We start from the raw sequence: 20,960 nt of genomic DNA, 5'->3' as shown, positions 1-20,960 counted from the left end.
ACAGACAAGGAGTAATTGCATTTTTTTGGGAAGATCATTCTTAGGTCATCTTCATTGCTTCAGTCCACAGGCTCTTGTTTGGTTTAGTAACATACAGTAAGCACAGTCACTAAGAACATGGTCTTGAGCGTGTAAAAGGCTTTAGGCGAGAGCTGGTGACATGATCTCCAAACACTGAGCCTTCTGGTTGGTAAAAGGACATGTCTTTTCAAGTCTCTGCTCTGATGGCTCCAGCAGGAGCATTTCATCCCTGGGCCCGGCTTCTACTAGGCAGAGTTTGCCAAGGAGTCCAGGGACTCCGCTGGCCCAGCCTTCCCCTCTCCCTCTTGCCAGTGCTATTGCTAAATGTGATTTGTTTCTTTGTTCTCTTGTTGGCTTTTCAGTCTCTAACAGTAAAAGCATTATTATGCTGGGCGTGGTGTTGGATGCCTTTAATCCCAGCACTAGGGAGGCAGAGGTAGGCAGCTAGATCTCTGTGAGATCAAGGCAGGCCAGCTGTCCACAGCTGCAGGGAGAAACTGTCTCAAAACATTAAAAAAAATATACAAACAAAAAAAACCCTATGAAAGTTTACTATTCCGGCCCCCATTTCAGAAAGGATGACGCTGAAGCAACATCCTCTATAGTAGTAGTCAGTCAGGCATTTTGGCTCAACTATGTATACTGCTGTATTAATACACCATGGGCATTATAAAACATGCAAAAATGTTGGAAGAAGCTGCAGGGAGAAACTGTCTCAAAACATTAAAAAAAATATACAAACAAAAAAAACCCTATGAAAGTTTACTATTCCTGCCCCCATTTCAGAAAGGATGACGCTGAAGCAACATCCTCTATAGTAGTAGTCAGTCAGGCATTTTGGCTCAACTATGTATACTGCTGTATTAATTCACCATGGGCATTATAAAACATGCAAAAATGTTGGAAGATTAGAAGTAAAAGGGAATTGTTTTGCTCCAGAATTTGAGTGGACTGCCTCTGGTGTGCCCTTGGTGTCCTTTCTGCTCTGGAAACAGCTGCTGTCCCTCAGGCACCTTACCAAAGCATGGAGTGATGTTGTCCAGGCCCTGAAGATAGCCCCCCTTGACACCTACCACTCTTTTTTTTGAGACAGGGTCTCCCTGTAGCCCCAGCTGGAACTCACTATGTAGACCAGGTGCTGGGATTAAGGGCGTGCACCACCACACCCACCTGACACCCACTACTCTTTAGTCCACACCTGTGCACCACCTGGCATAGCATTTGAGACCTGCTTGCCTGAAACACCCACCCCACCCCATCCTGCTCCACTAATCTGCAGCAGCTCCTGAAACCTGGCATTCTGCACTCTCACCGTCTTGTTCCATCCTTCCTGCTGGAGTGCCTCTTTTTGCTTTCTACACTGACTGTCACTGCTCATCCTTCAATTGTCCTGGAACACTGGCAGCCCCAACACCAGCGGGGGTGCTGTCACAGCACGGGAGCCTATGTCTTAGGGCAGCAGCACTCTCTCCTGTACCAGCCAGTTCCTGTTCATCTATGAGTCACAGGGCCATGCTGGTCTTTCCAGGCTTAGCCCCAGTGTTCTGTGCTCAGCCTGGTCCTCCCTGCAGACCCCGGCTTCTCCTTGTGTTACCCATGTTGCAAGTTTCTGGACTTTGTTACAAACTGATGGCTCAGAAGGATGGAACTCTATCCTTCTGCTGGGGCCTGTTTTTCTATAGATGAAATCAAACCATTTTCATCTCACTTTTCTTTGTCCATGTCCTGAGATAAACTCCCAAACTTGGTGGGTTTGACACAGATGATGGACTAGCTTGTTTTGTGAGCATGTCATTTCTCAGCTCTGTAATGTCTATAGCATCACCGGGAACACAGCACCCTCAGTATGTGTCCTTTGATGCACCAATCCTCATGGGGCAGAAGGTCGTACTGTACTGTGTGCACTGTGAGGGACACTCAGAGTGAATGTCCCATGTGAGGGGCCAGTGACTTGCTCAGGGCTCCTGGTCCCTGATGCCTATTGCTAGCTGCCTGTATCTGCTTCCGTTGGCTTTGATGCTGTAGTGGTGGTGTTGGTTCCTTTCTTCTCCCCTGGTCTTCACATCGCTTCCTTTAGTTAACCCTTACCCACCCATCTTCCAGGTTTCCTGCAGAAGTTACCACTCAGCCATCTGGCCTAGAGACCCCAGACTCACCATAGCATCCCCTTTTCAATCACCTCCAAATACTCCAGTCTTCTGAGTCTTCTGACCTGTCTTTCTAGCAACTTCTGGAGTCCTCCTCTTCTTTGTCCCTGATCTTTCACCATCTCCACGGACAGTGTTTACCTTGCTTTTGGATTGATCACTCTCCTTCCAGCTTTCCTTCTAGACTGGTGAGCCTGCCCTTCAAAGAAGTGTGCAGAACCCAGAGGGACCTGAGCTTCTCGTTGCCGCTCCTTCCTCTCATGCCTCACTTCCTAACCCTAACCTCAGCCTGACCCAGTTCCCCCTGTCAAAACCTGGGTAGTGTCTCAAGCCTCTCCCTCTTTGCACTTCTCTTACTATTTGTCCCTTGGATTCTTTCAGGCAGGCAGTGTTTGCCTCCTGGAAAGTCCCCTCCACCCCCAAGCCAGTTACCCTGTTCCTTCTTATTGGTCTGAACAGTGTGGTGCCCCATGGGCAGCGCCCGTGGCCTGGGCGGTGCTGGCGAGGGTCTGCTGGGTACAAACACGGGTGCGTGCTTATTACTCAGTGGCTTCAGATGCTTTGCACAGAGCTCAGCTATGTCCTCAGTGTTGCTTGAAGAAGGAGGGAGTGGGGCCCCCAGAACCATAAGCATGTAGGAAGCTTCAGTAGGTTAGAGATGCCACCTGATGGTGTGTGACAAACCTCAGGGGAGGAGGGGAGGAGGAAACCCTGAGGAGGCCTGGGTAGTGCACTCAGTGGGTATGTTGGGGGCATGCAGAATGCCCATGCTTTCCTTGCGCTTATTTCACTGCAGTCTCTGTGGAAGCTCTGCTGGAAGCAGGGCTCACCTCCCTTTCCCTCATCACAAGAGAGACAGGGAGGTGTGAGAAAGCTGGAGGGAAGAGGGAAAGAAGAATGATGCATACTCAGCAGGCTGGAGAGAATTATTGTGGGGCCGTGAAGTTTCCTAAACTGCTGTATTAGCAAGGTGGAACAAATTGGTGGCAGAGTCCCAGAATATAATCCCTTATCAGCCCACTGTTCTGACAGCTGTTCTGGGCCTTTTGGTAATGTGGCTGATAGTATTTGACTCTCCGGGGCATTCTGAGATTTAATTAGTTCTGGGGCAATTTAGAATGGGTACTTTAGAATATTAGTGCAATGTTAATTATAAAGGAATGCGTATGAGCTAATTTCATCAAACTGTGATTGCATTTACATTTAACTCTTCCCTTGCCATCACCAACTCAGCCTGCCTGGTCTGGATAGCACGTTGCATGCAGGGTACTTTGTAACATGCTGTGGGGAGTTCAGCAATGAAAATGCCAGTGTAGCACCCACCTTCTATGAGTGTAGTCGGGAGACAAGGAACACACGTGAAAAGGAGGGCTACTGAGCAAAGAGCTAGAGGACATCTGTGGCCAAAGGCGCATACTTAAGAAGCTTCACATGCAGTTTCTCCCGCAGTAGTTACTTTTCTCACTGTATGACAGAATACCTTCCAGAAAGCAACTGAAGGGAGGAAGGATTTATTCTGGTATTCAGTTCGAATGGAGCTTTAACCACTACTTCAACCTCAGAGCAGCCAGTGTCTGCTGTCTCTGTCCCTGGCGATTGCTGACTACATGATGTCCCCTGAACACAGGCCCTCACAATAAAGTTCGCAGAGTTTTGGATGGTCCTAAAAGACTACAGTGCTCTGGGACATGTATGCGGAATGGTGGGTGGCTTTGCAGGGGGCTCTGGAAGGGCTCTGGCAGCAGCCTGAAAAGCAAGTGGTGGGCATGAGAACTACCTGGAGGTATGTTGCAGCTGAGGTACCCTGTTCTGAAGTGTGGAGACGGAAGTAATGGTAGAGGGTTGCAGAGGTGTGGGAACCATGGGCACTGTGAAAGGAGATTGTACAGGTTAGGGTACAGAGGAGCAGTGGCCACGTAGTAGGCACAAGGACCCTGTGCAGCATCCTGAGGTATCTGACTCATCAGTGCTGACTGATGGAGGTAGACTTCTAGAGATGCTGAAGGGAGGAGATGGGAAGCTGTGTAGGTCTCGGCCTCGGAGCTCAAGTGTGTATGTGTGGGGAACAGCCCCTCCAATCTCAGAAGCCTCAGAAGCCTGGGAAGAGAAGCGGGTTTGGCAGAGAGGATGAGCTCATTTTGGTTGTGGGTCAAACTGTGAAAGAGAATGCTTCCTGTCAGTGCAGAGTCAGCATGCTGGCCCAGGACGTCAGGGGCAGAACCCTTAGCATCTCAGGCTCTGAGGAGATGGTCCAGAGCAGTGGATGAAGCAGAATTGCCCATCCATGGCAGCTTGCTAAGGGCCTGCCTGCTGAGGGCCTGTCTGCTGGGGAGATCTCCAAAGGCAGGTAGCAGAAAAGCTTGCCTTTTTTGGAGGACGCGATGGGAGAGAGTGGAAAATGCTTCTAGAGTCTCAGGGAGATGAGACCTCGGTGGAGCGCTGGGGAGATCTCCAAAGGCAGGTAGCAGAAAAGCTTGCCTTTTTTGGAGGATGCGATGGGAGAGAGTGGAAAATGCTTCTAGAGTCTCAGGGAGATGAGACTTGGGTGGAGCATCCACTGGCTTCAGATGTGTTTCTGCTTACCTGACAGGACTTGTATCTTGGAAAGCCATCAGCAGGAGATGCTGTAGGGGAGGAAGTGGAGATAGGGTTGCAGGTGGAAGGGGACTCGTCAGATGAGTGAGGGGATCACTAAAGGGAGCAAATGGCTTCTGTGACCCCAGAATAAAGTGAAGAGACTGACTCTGAAGGTATGGGCAGGCTTCAGTGTATCAGCAGACCACAGTGCTGTGGAGCTGGAGGATGGGCCAGGGTTGCTGTAGAGATGGAGAAGCAGCCCTCTTACCTAAGGAGGGAAAGGGTCTGGGGGGAGGGGTCACAGGACTCTTTGGGGTGGGGCTGAATGAGTTACTCAGTCCTGAGCTGGCAGCAAGGAGTCTGGGAATAAATGTTCACCCTACTCTCCTTTTGACTTTCTCCCCTGCGGGTGCTGCAGTGGCCAAACTGACTTTGAAGCCAAAGGGCTCTGAGGCCCATTGTGTAGTCCCTACAGGTGAGCCCTGGGTCTGGGAGTTGGGTGGGAAAGAGTGGAGGGTTGCCCAAAGGGGCCAGTGAGATGGTCCATAACTCCATACTCCATGTCTTTTGCTCCTTATTTACCCTTAAGGGGACACATGTCAGGCTTTGTTCCTTGACAGTGGTCATCTCTAATATTCTTACAGAACATATCCCCGCATGCAAGAGCATCAGGCCTTGGTGGAGGGGAAGGGCTTCAGCAAGGTGTGCAAGCCATCCGTGAACATCTGCTTCCTTTTCTAAGGTTTCTCCTGTGCAATGTCATCACTTTTTAAAATGCTTTCGTTTCCAAAGGAAATGAAGTACAGATTATATAAATTCACTAGGGTTGAAGAGAGACTTTGCACAGATGTCAAGAAATTAAAAGTTATAGATTTCAGAGTGTCAGTAACTTGGGAAAACACAAGGCTAGGTAGCAGGGTGAGGCAGGCACAGTGCCACATCTCCCTCGAGTACAAACTGGATGAAAGCATGAGGAAGTGGCTTAGTGATCCCTCGTTATCTGACCGGGATTGCAAAGACCCTCAGTGGATGCCTGAAACCTTGCATGGTGCTGAACCTCTGATATGCTCTTTTTCCCTATATGGAGTATACATGCTATGATTTTTTTCCCTAAACATACACAACTATGATAAGGTTTAATTTAGAATTTAGATACGAAATGAGATTAACAATTACTACTAATAAGCTAGAATAATCATGACAACATATCCATTAAAAGTGGCTTAAAACTTATGATTTGTTTATTTTTAGAATTTTCAGGCTGTGGCTCACCATGGGTAATCAGAACCGTGGATAAAGGGAGGGAGCTACTGCAGTTCCAGCCCAGACCTGAGCTGGACTTGCATGCAGCAGACACATCCTGAGGATACATGGTGTGCTTTACCATGTAGGGGCACTGTGAATGTTCTTTCATGTGAATCTTGAGTGACTCATCCTGCAGATGTAGCTCTTAAGTTTAGACAGTTCTAAATTGATCAGGGCAAAGGCAAAGCGGGACCTCAGCAGTGATGCCCTTGCCATCGGATCTGGTGAGCTCTGCCAGGCCTTCTCAAAACTGACCTTTACTTCCACTGACATTTGGCAAAGTACCAGGCACATCCTAATCCAGTAGTTCTGACATTGTTACCACAGCACTGCTGAGGTGCTCAGTGACTGGTGCTGCAAATATACCAAGGACAGATGCGGAGGGCGGGGTGAGAAGGTGCTGGTGGGGACCCCAGCTTTGTCCTTAGAAGTCATGTCCAAAGTGATGGATTACACTGAAATTGCCTGAGGGGGTCACTTTAAAAGGTCCTGCTACTAAAAAGAGTTTGAAAGTTACCATCCCCAAGTATTGACAGACACAGCTGGAATCAGACCATACTGCAGTGTGATGTGAGGTTTGATGGACAAGGGGACTTTGGCTAAGGACCTTGTTTTTTGAAAGCATGGATTTATAAAAGCCTTAGAGAAAAACAAACATAAAAAGATTGGCTAAAAAGGCACACGTGTGTGTGTGTGTGTGTGTGTGTGTGTGCGCGCGCGCGCGTGTGTGTAGGACTACGGCATGTGTGTATGTGTAGGAATAGGGCACACATGTGTAGGAATAGGGCACAGGTGTATGTGTAGGAATAGAGTTACAAGTCCAAGTCAAGGCTCTGGATGGGACTTTGCAAGCAGGGACTAAGGCATCATTATAGAGTGTAGCTTCTCTCCCTCCCACAGTATTGACTGGAGGAAAAGTACCAAGTGGTGGGACCACCAGTAGGTGTTCCCATGAGAACCCCACAACCTCTGGCCGGGGGCAGTACTGCCAGTACTGCCTTACTCTCCTTTCTGATGAGCTGGCTCATCAGTTGGGGCCAGGAAGAGGTTGTAGGGGGTTGGCATCATCTGAATGTTCTGGATCATAAGCATCTCAGATGATTTCAGCTATTGAGCTCACCAAACTTGCATCCTGGTTATTTTTTTGAGTGGGGGCAGTGGATAAGATTCTTTTCTAAAGTTTGTTGAAGATATTTGATACAGTTTGAAATCAATACTACTTTGTGATCAATTGTATGTGCTAGTAAGTTTTTCCTGTCACTATGACAAGATACTTGAGATAACCGACTTATAAAGAGGAAATGTTCATTTTGATTCATAGTTTGGAGGTTTCATTGTCATCAGTTGGCTTGGCTGTTTTGGGCCTTGATGGATGGGGAGTGTTTGGTAGAGGCCAGAAGCAAGGAAAGACCAGGGGAGTAGGCTCAGGGCTCATCCCCATGGCCTGACTTCCTCCCACTAGATCCCTCCTCTTAGTGGTTCCACTCCTTTGCAATAATACACTTTAAAAGGTCCTGCTACTAAAAAAAGCTTTTAGCGTATAAGCCTTTGGGGGACACTCTAGCTTCAGACTGTAGCATTGTGTGACCAATCATGTACCTGTACCAGGGCATGTGGAGACCTGGAGTTCCCCTGCCTCCCTCCCTAGCCTTTGCTGTCTTTTTTTTCTGCTCTCTGGTGCCTTTTTAAAAATATTTTATTTTTTATGTGTATGTGTGTATTGTCTGCGTATAGGTAAATGCACCTGTGTCGTGCAATGCCCATGGAGGACAGAAAAGGCCATTGGATCCCTTGGAACTGTAGTTATGGACAGTTGTTAGCAGGCATGTGAGTGCTGGGATTCAAACCCGGGTCTTTGGCAAGAACAGCCAGTGTTCTTAACTGCTGAGCTATCTCTCCAGCCCCACTTTAGTGCCTTTTTAAAAACATCAGCCTGCCTGCTCTTCAGCTGTTCCCCATGAGGTACTCTGCCTAGACTGAGGAGGGGTGGCAACGAGGCATCCTCTTGAACAAGAGTAAGGGTTCCAAATTTCCTGTTGGTACTAGCCAGGGAGCCTGGATTTCAACTGCCAAGTCTCTCACTTTGACCTGTGTCCTGCCATCTTGTGGGAGAGGGGTGACTTTTAGTGGCATGTTAATTGCTAAATTTAGTCTTCCTCTATGTTGGGGAGAGAGACACTTGTCTGCCGATCAGAGCTTTAACTTCTTTGCATCACATGAATTGCCTCTTCATAGCAAGGAACTTTGCTGCAGAGCCAGAAGAACCGGATATACCCTGGGCAGTCATGATGGTATTGTAAGTGTCTGGTCCTGGAACCGCAGCTATTGCTCCAGGAGCCAGCTGTGCAGCTGAGTGCTTGGCAGGCTTTTGCCCAGGCTCAAGTGGAGCTGCTCATCTGCATAGAGTGAGTGGAGCAAATAGACTCTTGCTGTTTGTGGAGACTCAGCTGAAGGCTCAGAGAGGAAATACCAGCCCTGATTGTGGCTACATCTCTGTTCAGAACACATGGCCCCGGGTGGGTCCAAGTGTATGAGGTGAACAGGAGGGGATGCTTAGCAGTACATGAACTGCCTTAGCTGGTCGGCTTTTCTAGAGACAGCAGCGGTGGTTGTGGCAGTCACCCCCAGTGTATCCGGTGACTCTATGGTCTAGTATAGCTCTGTTACATAGACTTACCTGCTGACCACCCCTTGTCCCATCTTGGAGCCCACTGTGTAGTTGGCTCCTCTCTGTGCACTTTGAGTAAATGTCTGCTCTGCTCCATATCTGTCTGAGAAGGACAGTGGGGGACACTTGCCTTGCTGTTGGGGAGAGTCACATGCAATGCTGGTCTGCCACTTCAGGGGAGGGCGGAGTCTCAGCCATGCCACGTTGTCTCCCTGTACCTTGGTTCTTTTCTCTGCAGGGCTTGGGAATGGTCCTCAAGGGCAGTGGGGACAGAGACATTGGCAGGGGCAGTGTGCTGCATGGCTGGGGTCTCATCATTGTCACTCGGGGCTGCTTCCGAGCTGCTGGAGGCCTGGCCCTTCTCCAAGTCCCTTGTACCCCACCTAGTACCCCACTGAGTACCCCTCCAAGGTCCAGGCTCCTAGAAACCTTTTATTTGTTTAAGGAACAGATGACTTTCCCCTTCTGAGATTTGCAGCCCTTCCTGTCTCTCCACTTTTTTTAGTGTCTGCTATGTGTTGGGTGCTATGGACATTGCCCCGTGAAATTGGCTAAATCCTGTCAGGCCTCACTGATCTTCTGCCCTAATAGGGAGACAGACCAGAAATAGGTAAACAAATGTCAAGCCCAGTCTCAGCCCTTTCCTGACCATTAGGGATGTTGGTATGAGATGTGTTTGCTGTGTCAGAACCCAGAGCATGAGTATGTACTCCCACTTCCCCCGCCTGGCTAGGCCTGTGGCTGTACTGGCACAGGTAGAAGCCCTCCTAATGCATGGGGTGACTGACTTGTTTATTGTGCTCATACACTGGTTGTCTTCCCCTGGCATGAGTGCCTGAGGGAGATGTTGTCTGCCTTGTGCACTCTGTGCCACAGACAGAAGGTCAGGGCTGGCCACTGCACAGTTTGCCTGGTAAGATCAAGAATAGCCACAGTTCTTAAACAGCTGCCAAGTAGACACTTGCTCACCTCTCCTGGGCAGAAGGTATATTTTCTTTGAAGATGGTCACTTCAGAGCATCTAGAAGTAGGGGGAAGCTAGAAATGAAGATCAGTGCATGAGGAGAAGGCTTTGCTTGGGGAGAGAGAGGTGAGAGAGGTGAGAGAGAGAGAGAGAGAGAGAGAGAGAGAGAGAGAGAGATCCAGTAAACACCATGACCAATAACCAGCTTGGGGGAGGAAAGGGTTTGGTTGGCACACACTTCCATGTCACGGTCCATCTCTGAGAGAAGTCAGGGCAGGAACCTGGAGCAGGAACTGAAGCAGAGTAATGGAGGAAAGCTGCTCCCTGGCTTGCTCCCTGGCTTGCTCAGCCACGTTTCTTATACAGCCCAAGCCCACCTGCCCAATGGATGGCACTGCTCACAGTGGGCTGGGTCCTCCCATATCAATTAGCAATTGAGAAAATGTCTGACAGAGGTGGCCACAGGGCAGCCTGATCTGGGAAATTCTTTAGTTGAGGTCTCTTCCCAGGTGACTCCAGGTTGTGTTGGCAGCTGAAGCTGACGATGACAAGGGGAAGCATTTGGTGCAGAGGCAGAAGAAGAGAACGACGTGAATTCAGTCCTGAAGTTGACATGGCCTTTTCTGGTCACAGCAGCTTGCAGGCAGCACATCTGTGTAACCTGGCAGTACAGTTTGCTTTGGGCTCTAGCAGTTTTGGGTAAGGACAGAACTTTAGATCTGAGTGAGTCTTCCCATGATGTCCTCAAAGAGCAGACATACACAGAATAGTGTGGTGGGCAGTGCACTAAGAGCCAAGACTAACCAGCAAGATTGCGTTCTCAGCTCTCTTAATCCCAGCTCACAAGATATCTGTGCAATACTCTGGTAGGACCATTGTCAATTAAATCAGCCACCTATACAGGGCAGAAGCCAAGCATGTGGCCCTGCTTTGTTCTGTAGCAAAACCATGCACAGCTCATTGGAAACGAGTCAGAGATTATGGTGGCTAGAGAAGCTGGGGAAGGGGATTGTCTTAGTTTGTTCTTCATTGCTGTGACAAAACACTCTGACCACTACCAAGTTGGGGAGGAGAGGGTTTATGTAGCCCCAGTGGGCCTGGAACTCACTATGTAGACCAGGCTGGCCTTGAACTCAAAGAGCTCTGCCTGCCCCTGCCTCCCAAGTGCTGGGACTAAAGGTGTGTGCCAATGCACCAGACTCTCGGCCTGTTTTCTAATACAACACAGAGCAACCTGCCCAAGAGTGGCACCGCCCACAATAGGCTGGGCTTTCCCACATCACTCAACAATCAAGAAAGATGCCCCTCAGACATGGCCACAGGCCAGTCCAATGGAGGAAATTCCCCCATTGAGGCTCCCTCAACCCAGGTGTGTCAAGTTGACACTAAAGCTATCCAGCACAGGGATAGCCTGGGGTTGAGAGTGGGGAGAGTAGATATCCCCAGTGCTGTACCTCTTTCTTGGCACCTCCAGAGCCATTGAATTTTAAAAAGAAAAAGAAGCCGATGGGAATGGAGGCATTAGCTAGAGGAGAAAGTTCAAAAACTCCTCTCAGAGTAAGGAAGAGACTATTTAAGACACTCTACCAGAAGTCCTGATCCATGTGAGGCGAAGGTGGGAAATGCCAGGCACTCAGAGAAGCACCTGTGAGCATGACTCCCCGCCTAAGCCTAGGGGTGTGTCAGTGGAGAAAAGGCAGCTTTAAAAAACTCAGATGGCCAAGTTAGGATGCTGGGAGATGCTCAAAAGTTCAAAAACTCCTCTCAGAGTAAGGAAGAGACTATTTAAGACACTCTAGCAGAAGTCCTGATCCATGTGAGGCGAAGGTGGGAAAGCCAGGCACTCAGAGAAGCACCTGTGAGCATGACTCCCGCCTAAGCCTCGGGGTGTGTCAGTGGAGAAAAGGCAGCTTTAAAAACTCAGATGGCCAAGTTAGGATGCTGGAGATGCTCGAACAGCCAGGGCAAGTGGTGTATTAATTGCATTTTCTCCTTGCTATGACTAAATACTTGACAGAAGCAGCTTAAAGAAGGAGGGTTTATCTTCTCTGTGCTCAGAGGATGCACTCCATCATGACAGGGAAGGTCATGGTGGTGAGTGTGGTTCTGTCAGAACATGTGTAAGGTGTGACTCACATGTTGACTGGTCAGGATGCAGAGAACTAGACCTGGAGCTCCAAGCTGTTACCACCTTCAAGGCCAACCTCCAGAGACCCACTTCTGCTAGCCAAGTCACTGTCCTAGAAGTTCCACAGCTTCTCAGAACAGTGCCATCAGTTAGAGTTCAAACATACTTCACACTCAGACCATAACAAATGGGAAGGGAGCGCTGGCGTTCAGAAAGGAAAGAGCACAAAATTGCCAAAAGGACTGTTATTAAAATGTCTTCCCTTTCTTCCTCCCCTCTCTGCTTTCCTTAAAGAGTATTAAATGCCTACTATGTGTAGAGTCAGTGCTGGAAATACAAATAGGTATCCACTTGGCTAAGATGGGGCTGGGTGCAGGGCTGTCAGGAGCCGGTACCCACAGACATATGATGGAAAACTTGGCATCTCTATGCACTGGGATTGGGTCTCTGGGTAACACCCAGGTCATTCCATCAGCCCATCTCAGATTCACCTTCATATTCTGTGTATCAGCCTGAATTTTTCACTACTCCCTAAGTGCCCCAGGCGCATGCATTGGAATAAGGATGCTTTCTCTTTTCTCTGGGGCCCTGTTGTTTCCAGGGCCCTCAAGGGATATGCAAAGACCATATCCAAGAACCATTTCCCATGGTTCTCAGGCCTGTGTTATCCAAAACTGTGGGAAAACCTAGCATTGAGATTCCGGAGGCTCTTGGGCACAGGGTATGGCTTGCCTGAGTTGTAGACCTACATCCTGTGGGATCATACAGAACTGGAGACTGAGGGAACTCCAGGGTGTTTATTGGTGGTGGTCCTGGGGACCTCAGCTTGTACTCCCCTGGAAGTAACTGTGGCTTTAGGCAATTGGTCTGGGTGTGATCTCAGGAAGCAGAAGTAGGTGCTAGACAAGTGGGACCAGCGGGATGAGTGTTGTAGAGCATCATCCTCTGAGCACAGTGGCCACCATCTTCATTAAAGTATTTGGAACTAGTTACAGGTGACTCACCTCTGAGGTCAGGCCTGTTGACTGTGTAATCCCTCCTAGAAGGAGGAATGGGGAAGGTCAGTGGACCTCATGTAAGGAGATTCTAGTCACTCCTTCCTGCACCTTCTGGCCAGCTGTATCTAATTTTGTCCTAGTGCATGTGGACTTCGGAGATGCTAGAGTGTGGAAGCTTAACTGAAGTGTGTGTAGAGGTGGGGGGTGGGGACTCTATGCAGTTATCACCATGTAGGGTGAGGTTTTTCAGTGGTATGTCTGCTTTGGGCTCACCCATGCTCCTCCAAGTAGCCCTTCACCTCTGCTATGTGAATAGGCCCAGGAAACTGATTGGTTCTTCAAGTTGCAGTGTGGTGGAATTGTACTTTAGTTTGTTACTGGTGCCCTGTAAGGTGAGGGTCGATATTTCTTTATGTCTCCCTGGGAAGAGTCCCCATGGGGGATACTGTAGCTGTGGGAATTGGACTCCTGGGACATTGCCACAGTGACTCCCAGCGTTATCCGCCTATGACAGTGCTCCAGAGTGATAGTGCTTTGGCTCCACCACAGTGACAGCCCAAGTCTGGTGTGGGCCGTGTACATGCAGTGAGAGGCTGCTGGCAGCTGCTGCAGGAACTCAGGATTGCACAAAGCCTGGGTGGGGGCTGGTGACTGTCTGAACACTAAAGGGTGCATGGTTCTCTCTGGCTCAGCCTTTTTCTCTTTCACTTGATTTTTAAATTTATTTCTATTTATGTGTATGAGAATTTTGTCTGTGTTTATGCAAGTACATGAGTGCAGTGCCTGTGGAGGCCAGAAAAGAGAGTCAGTTCCCTGGAGCTAGAGTTACACATGGTGGTTAAACACCATGTGGGTGCTGGAAACTGAACTTGAGTCCTCTGTAAGAGCAGCTGGTACTCTTAACTGCTGAGCCATCTCTCCAGCCCGTCCATTGTTTTTTTTTTTTTTTATTTAGTATAAAGATAATGGATTTCATAATGGCATTTTCATGAGTATGTGCATGCGCATGCGTGCGCGCGCACACACACACACACACAATTGTACCTTGGTCATATTTGTCCCCTTTTCCTTCTCTCCCCGTCCCACTGTTCCCCCTTTTTTCTCCAAATAGTCCCCTTCTGCTTTTATGACATGTCCATATTTATTCCACATATCAGAGAGACGAGAGAACGTGTTATTCTGTCTGTGTTCCCCTCGTTGCCCATTACCTCTTACCTGTTTCCATCTTCTCCCCCAACCCCTCTTTCTCTCCTCCATAGTTCATTTTCTGTTGTGGGAAAGATGCACCTGTTCCCATCTTCTCCCCCAACTCCTCTTCCTCTCCTCCATAGTTCATTTTCTGTTGTGGGAAAGATGCAGCAGGACAGCGGATGTGTACAGCAAGCAGTTGTTTTCTTTAGGTTGCAGCCTGGTCCAGTGGGCTCAAGACTCAAGATCTGGAATCCGAAGGGAGGTGGCACGTATCTTTTATACCTTAGGCACCGCGTCTCAGAGAGGGAACTGGTGATCAGCAAAGTCTTCAAATGAGGCAACTTATTATTAATTTAGAAAAGAAAACCATGCTAAAAAGACCCCTATCTGAAAGTCATGGCAGCATCTCTGCCTGAGACAAACAGGACTGAGGAAGTTTCCTCAGGACACAAGGCCTGTGGCTCCAGCTTGCTATGTCAGCAGTCTAGCCATAAACTTCTCAGCTGAACTTAGCTATAGGCACACAGATTAAAAACAAGGATTAAAACCACATGTTCCTGAAATATTCCGTCAGGCTCGACATCATTTCTGCTTTCATGTCATATACATACACATATATATGCACATATATCTACATATATGTGTGTGTGTGTTTGCATAGGAGAGAAAACAAGCAGTGCTTGTCTCCCTAGACTGGCTCATTTCGTGTAATGTGGTGGCCTCCTGCTTGGTCGTTTCTGAAATAACGTGAGTTCATTCTTCATTGCAGCGCCTTTTCTTTTCTCTCCCTGTCTCATTCCTCACCTCTTTTCACTGCTGTCTCTCAACACTGTTACTGGAGATTGAGACTTCAGTACATGAGATGTTGGGAAAACCACCCTCAGGCTGTGATGGTGGATCATAGAAAGTGCATAAGTTCAGCGACTGAACACAGCATGGGTGCTCGATCAACCTGTGGTCTGTGTTGTCAGAAGTATCAGGGAGAAATGCTCATGTGAGGGTATTGCTTGGGAGTCAAGCCTTGATGGTGATGGGTGCTAGGTATGGCACATCTTGAGGACTTTCATACTCTCTCCTAATGGAACAGGAAGGTGGTCCTTGAAGGGTTTGATAGGAGAGCGGTTTGATGTTGTAGCAATTTCCTCTGAGATAACACCTTCTGTAGCTTCAGAAAGTCCCTGAAATCGACCATGTTCACAGGGCACCCTTCTCCCCATGCAAGTAGAAGTCCTAATGATTGATGAGAGACACTCAGGTAATCTAAGCCTCCTAGAGGAGGCTCAGACCAGCCAAGCCACCTGGAAGAGGCAGAGACCTGCCCTGGTGTCTGAAAGAAACCCAGAGCACTGGTGCCTCCTAGAATGGATGCTCTTCAGCCTGCTGAGCTGCCTGCAGGTGTGCAGTGGCTCCAGGTTTCCTGAGCTGTCACCCATGCTGGGGTGTGTTTTGGTGACACAGCTATCTTTGACTCTTTTCTGCTCCTATAGTAAAACTCACTGGTTCACCAAGCTGGGCTTTGGTGGTATCCTTACTCTGGTCTGTTCCAGTTTCCCATCTGAGGTGGGTGGACCTTGTTCACATCTCCCCAGGAATAGTGTCATATAACAATTGATTAGATTTGGAACGGTTCACTCTGGGGCTGAGGTGGAGGATGGCATGGATTCTTAGAGGCACCAGTTTAAAAAAAAAAAGTTTAGCCAGGTGTGGTGGCTCACACCTTTAATCCCAGCACTAGGGAGGCAGAGGCCCCCCACCAGACCTTGGCGTCCCCTCCTGCACAGCTCCCTTCTCTGTTACCCCCCCATTTCTAGCCATTTCTGTTGAGCCCTGCTTCCTCAGCTCCCCAGGGTACCAGGTTCTAGCTGGTCTCCTGCTTACAGTGGGGGTTGGCGGTCATGCCAGAAACTGCCCACAGGAAGAAAATAGAGAGAGGATGAGGGCGAGGGACAGGGCATCACTTTTGAAGTCCCTATGTAATCCTGGCTCTTGCAGCCCCAACAGGCTGTCTCTCATCACAGCCAGCTCTGGTTTTCTCTCTAAACCTGAAGTTCCAGCCAGTGTCCTTAGATGGCCAGGCCAAGGCTAAAGATGGTGGCTCACACCTTTAATCCCAGCACTAGGGAGGCAGAGGCAGGTGGATCTCAGTGAGTTCAAAGCCAGCCTGGTCTACATAGTGAGTTCCAGGTCAGCTGGGCTACAGGGAGACCCTGTCTCAAAAAGACAAACAAAAAACCACAAAAAAACAAAAACAAACAAAAAAAACCCACCCCCCCAAAAAAACCCCAGTTTAAGTATGAGAAGAACGCTCACAGAACAAGGCGCCTGGGGTCTTTAGTGCAGGGCTGACTCAGTGGCACTGCTGGGTCATTCAGTTTCAGGATCCATCTCTTCCTATGTGAGCATCAAGGTGGCGGTGTGGGCTTTTTGCTTGGCATCTCATTGTACTTGCTTCAGTTCCACACAGTGGACCTACTTGTATCTATGGGCAGTATTTGCTTATCAGGGAAGAAAAGTGCTTCGGGAAGTCCCTGGCACCCTTCTTCCAGGCCCCACTGGCCAAGTCCTGGTCCTGGAGTCCTGGCACTCAGGTTCCTATGGTGCCTGGAGCAGCATCCCAATTCCTACAAATGGAGGTGGCATTCCTACAGAGGGTGGGAGTTGGGAATGTCTAGTTGTGACACCTTTGGGTGGGAGGCAAGGCTGGCGGAAGTGGGGCACTAGGGGATCAGGTCAGCCTTTGATGTTACAGCTGCTGGTTAGGATTCTCTTCATCCTGACTGCCATAGCCATGCAATCAGCCACCTTACACCTCCACTGCTGTGTGTGTACAAGAGCTGGCCCTGCTGCCACGCCTCCTCTGTGTGATGGACTGTTCCTTCTGAACTGTTGACCCAAGCAAACCGTTCATCCCTCAAGTTGCTTCTGTCAGGTGTTTGGGCACAGTGATGAGAAAATAACACAGGTGCATCCCAACAATGGGACTCCATAGCAGCCGCCAGGAGGGAGTAGGAGCTTGGGGAGCAGTGACTACAGTTGTTAGGGTGAGGGGCAATCTTATCTGGTCCTCTCTTCTCTGCCTAGACCAACTCAACTCAGGTTTATTTATTTATTTTCTTTCATTTTTCTCTCTCTCTCTTCTCCCCCCCCTTCCTTTCTTTCTTGACAGGGTCTCCCTATAGCCCCAGCAGGCCTGGAATTCATTATATAAACTAGGCCGGCCTTGGTCTCACAGAAATATGCCTGCCTCTGCCTCCCAATTGCTGGAAATGACTCCAACTCTATTGTTTCTTTTATTTTTATAAATTTATTTTTATTTTATGTGTATTAGTGTTTTGCCTGCATGTATGTCTGTATACCATGTACATGTGCATGTAATGCCTGTGGAGGCCAGAAGAGGGCGTCAGATCATCTGGAACTGGAGTTACAGATGGTTGTGAGTGGCCATGTGGATGCTGGGAGCCAAACCTGGGTCCTCTGGAAAAGCAGCCAGTGCTCTTAACTGCTGAGCCATTTTTTTTAATATATATATATATATATAATTTATTTTATGTGTATGAATGTATTGCCTGCATGTATGTAAGTGCACCTGTGTTGTGCAAGGCCCGTAGAAGACAGAAGAGGGTGTCAGATCCCCTGGAACTCAAATTATGGGCAGTTGTTAGCTACCATGTGGGTGCTGGGACTCAAACCCGGGTCTTCGGCAAGAATAGCCCGTGCTCTTTTTTTTAAATGTATATTTTATTATTTTTATTTTGTTTGTATGAGTGTATTGCCTGCATGTATGTGAGTGCACCCATGTCGTGCAATGCCATGGAGGTCAGAAGAGGGCTTCGGATTCCCCTGGAACTGGAGTTAAGGATGGTTCGTAGTTGCCATGTGGGTGCTGGGAATTGAACCTGGGTCCTCTGCAAGAGCAGCCAGTGCTCTTAACCACTGAGCCATCTCTCCAGCCCGCAGCCAGTGCTCTCAATTGTGGAGCCATCACTCCATCCCCACTGCTGAGCCCTCTTTCCAGCCCCTCTTTATTGTTTCCTAATCTGTGTGGCCTCCAAACCTTCACCCACTCCCAGCTGCCGCCCACTTGCCCTCATTTCTGCTGTGTGCATGTTATGCCAGCAGCAGAGTTTGCTCCTGTTCGTCCCCTGCAGCCATGGGACCTCTTCATCTCTTCTCATTACCCCGGCTCGCAGTGTGCACTTGTTTCTTTGCTGTTGATTCACGCTGTTAACCAGGTTAAGTTGATCGTAAGTTCAGATTCTCAGGCCCTTTTTTTTATGTCAACATATCTATTCCTGGCATATCACCCTTGTGTTGAATTGCATTCCATGGTGAATTCTCTTATAAAGCTGAGGCATCATTTTATAAGCAAAAACATTCCATTAAATGTTGTTCTCCTTTTTTATAGCATTCGATATATCCTGCTGTAGTTATTTATGCATGGGTATCACCCAATATCTAGGCAGCAAAAAGACTTCTGTGACACAATTTGTAGACCTTTGGAAAAGCTTTTGTTATAGGCACCAAAAAATAAAATAAGGCGGTGATTGCTGTGAGACACGATGTGTTGCAAGCTTTGCAGAATATAGGCTGTGCCAGCAGCCTTAGGCGACTACGTGCTGTGTCCTGTCGTGTGGTTTATAGGGGTCCACGCGTGTGAAGGTATCGCTGTAGTGTTGGTCCTCCTTGGGTCTTGGGGAGCAGTGTGCCGGTCTGATTCATGATCTGTTTCTCCCTTTTTACTCTTGTGGTTGATGTTAATATACTCAGTATTGATATTCTTATGTTAAAATCTAATCTAAGACTATTTCCTTCAGGTCTCAGAGAGGGCAAGCACCGTGTTGGTTTATGGGACATAGAAACTGCAAGTGCTGATCACTCTGCTCGGTTGGCTTCACCTCAGCCAGCATCCACCCTCTGGTTCTCTGTTGTAGTTCGCTGAGCACCGGGTCAGGCTGGCTGAGGCCGACCTGCATCTCAGGAAGCACTGAAGGCACCTCTGCTGCCTCCCCTGGTTTCTTCCCTTCCCTGCCAGTCGCTCCTCCCTGATAACCCCGCCTTCCTGCACTATCCAGCCCCTCATCTCATGCTCACCTATCTGCCCACACGTCCTGCATCCCTCTTGTCTGTCCCTACACTCGTGTCTGGTACAGGGATGTGTGGAATTGCTTCCAGTGCTCTTGCTATAAATTCTGAGTCTTGATTCTCAGGTCAGTTGTTTCAGACTTTGTGATTCTGCCAAGTTCTCCCCAGCTTCCTTCCCTCTGTCCCTCCCCACCAGGACTCTCCAGTACCATGCATTCCAGAGGGTACATCTCTGTTCTTTACTGATAACCTTAGACTAATGCCCAGGCTACCCTGTGACGACTGCTGTTGTAAGTTTGTGACTGATGCATTTGTACATCTGAATGCTTTGGCATACATGTGAAGCTTTAGCCCAGCTCAGCTGTTCCTGGCTTTGATGGCTTCAGTGATTCACTACTGCCTTCCAGAGGTACAGATGGGAACCTTTAGGTCCCCTGGGTGCCTGTGCTGGTTAGCTTCAGGTATCAACTTGACACATTTTGGAAGAAGGACCCTCCACTGGGGAGTTTCCTCTATTGGACTGGCCTCTGAGCATGTCTGTGAGGCGTTTTCTTCACCACTGAGTGATGTGGGATGGCCCAGCCCACTGTGGGAGGGTCCACCCCTGAGCCGGTGGTCCTGGGGTTTATAAGAAAGCACGACAAAACACAGACTATGAAGATTTGCTCATCAACTCTGTCACTGACATAAGAAGATAGTTTATCATCTTTATATTTGTTTTCTAGGTAATGAGTCAGACCTTGAACTGGAAAAGAAATACAAAGAAGATGATCGAGAAAAGGCTCCAAAAAGACCTCGGACCCAGAAAACAGAGAAACTTCAGAAAATCCCCTCAGGAAAGGAGGCAAGGCAGCTTTCGGGAGCCAAGAAACCCATCATCAGCGTGGTCTTAACGGCTCATGAAGCCATTCCAGGTGAATGATGACAGATGGGAAATGATGCAGTGAGAGCCTTTAGCACAGCTGTCCCCAGGGCAGCCTGACAGGAAGCCTGAAGTCAGTGTACAGGCTGGAGCCTATATTGTGGGTACCCCAGTGGAGCTTTATTTAGTCATCCTTGAGTGTGAGTGATGAGAGACCTCCTTATTCCCTGGGGCTGCTGAGGGCATTGTGCCCACAGAGATAGCCAGGGATATGGCTGTCATCAATGTCCTCAGCCTACCCTTCTTGTCACCCAGGGGCTCAGGCTTGTTCCTTCCATCCTCCCCGGCCCCTGCTGGCAGGTTCCCTGTCACAGTGCAGTGCCTCTTCTCCATCCCAGGACAACTCTGCTGGTGCTTTACACTTTCATGGGATTCACTAAATACTTTTCAGTACTAGAAATCTCCACCTCTTTTTCCTTTTCCATAAAAATAGCTGGTAGCTATAACTTTTTAAAGGTTTCTTCTAGGAAAGAACATTGTAGAAAAGAAGTTTATGATAGATTTCAAACTGTAATACTGCTTTCTTTTTTCATGAATTACAGGTAGTAGCTGTCAAGTAAAATTAGGACATTGCTAGGGTTTTCAAAACAGCTACCACCTTTGAAGCATCTATTTTCAGTGCTTACAGGAGCCACTGCAGTATAAGACTCTGAATAAATTTTCTTTTTTATACTTGACTCCAGAGTAAGGTAAAGAATAGAATGCATACAATTAAGCTATTAGAACTTTCTGAAAAATCCCTTTGTTTGCCCCACTCTCCTTCAGAGAAGTATTATTCTGGGAAAGTTAAAAACCAGAGGGCAGTTTTCTATTCTCAGTGATTACTAGAGAAAATTTCCACAATTTTTCTTTTTTAAAAAGTTTTGATTTATTTATTTTCATATTAGGTTTATGACTTTTATGCCTGCATGTAAGTGCACTTGTGTCATGCAGTGTCCATGGAGAACTGAAGAGGGCA

General features: G+C 48.4%; 1 protein-coding gene across 2 annotated transcripts in view; it reads left to right on the top strand.

The window, feature by feature from the left end:
* The window catches only part of Zfat (zinc finger and AT-hook domain containing), a 185,856-nt gene that overhangs the window by 22,472 nt on the left and 142,424 nt on the right, over positions 1-20,960 (top strand). For both annotated transcript variants that reach the window (XM_017800788.2, XM_008843705.2), the window contains exon 3: positions 19,806-19,994. In XM_017800788.2, the coding sequence (XP_017656277.1) occupies positions 19,806-19,994 (189 nt within the window). The remainder of the gene's footprint in view (positions 1-19,805; positions 19,995-20,960) is intronic.

Source organism: Nannospalax galili, unplaced genomic scaffold, assembly GCF_000622305.1.
Source record: "Nannospalax galili isolate Female #2095 unplaced genomic scaffold, S.galili_v1.0 scaffold662, whole genome shotgun sequence".
In the NCBI taxonomy this organism is placed as follows: domain Eukaryota; kingdom Metazoa; phylum Chordata; class Mammalia; order Rodentia; family Spalacidae; genus Nannospalax; species Nannospalax galili.
The sequence above is the reverse complement of the archived record's forward strand: the minus strand, read 5'-3'. Positions and strand labels throughout refer to the sequence as shown.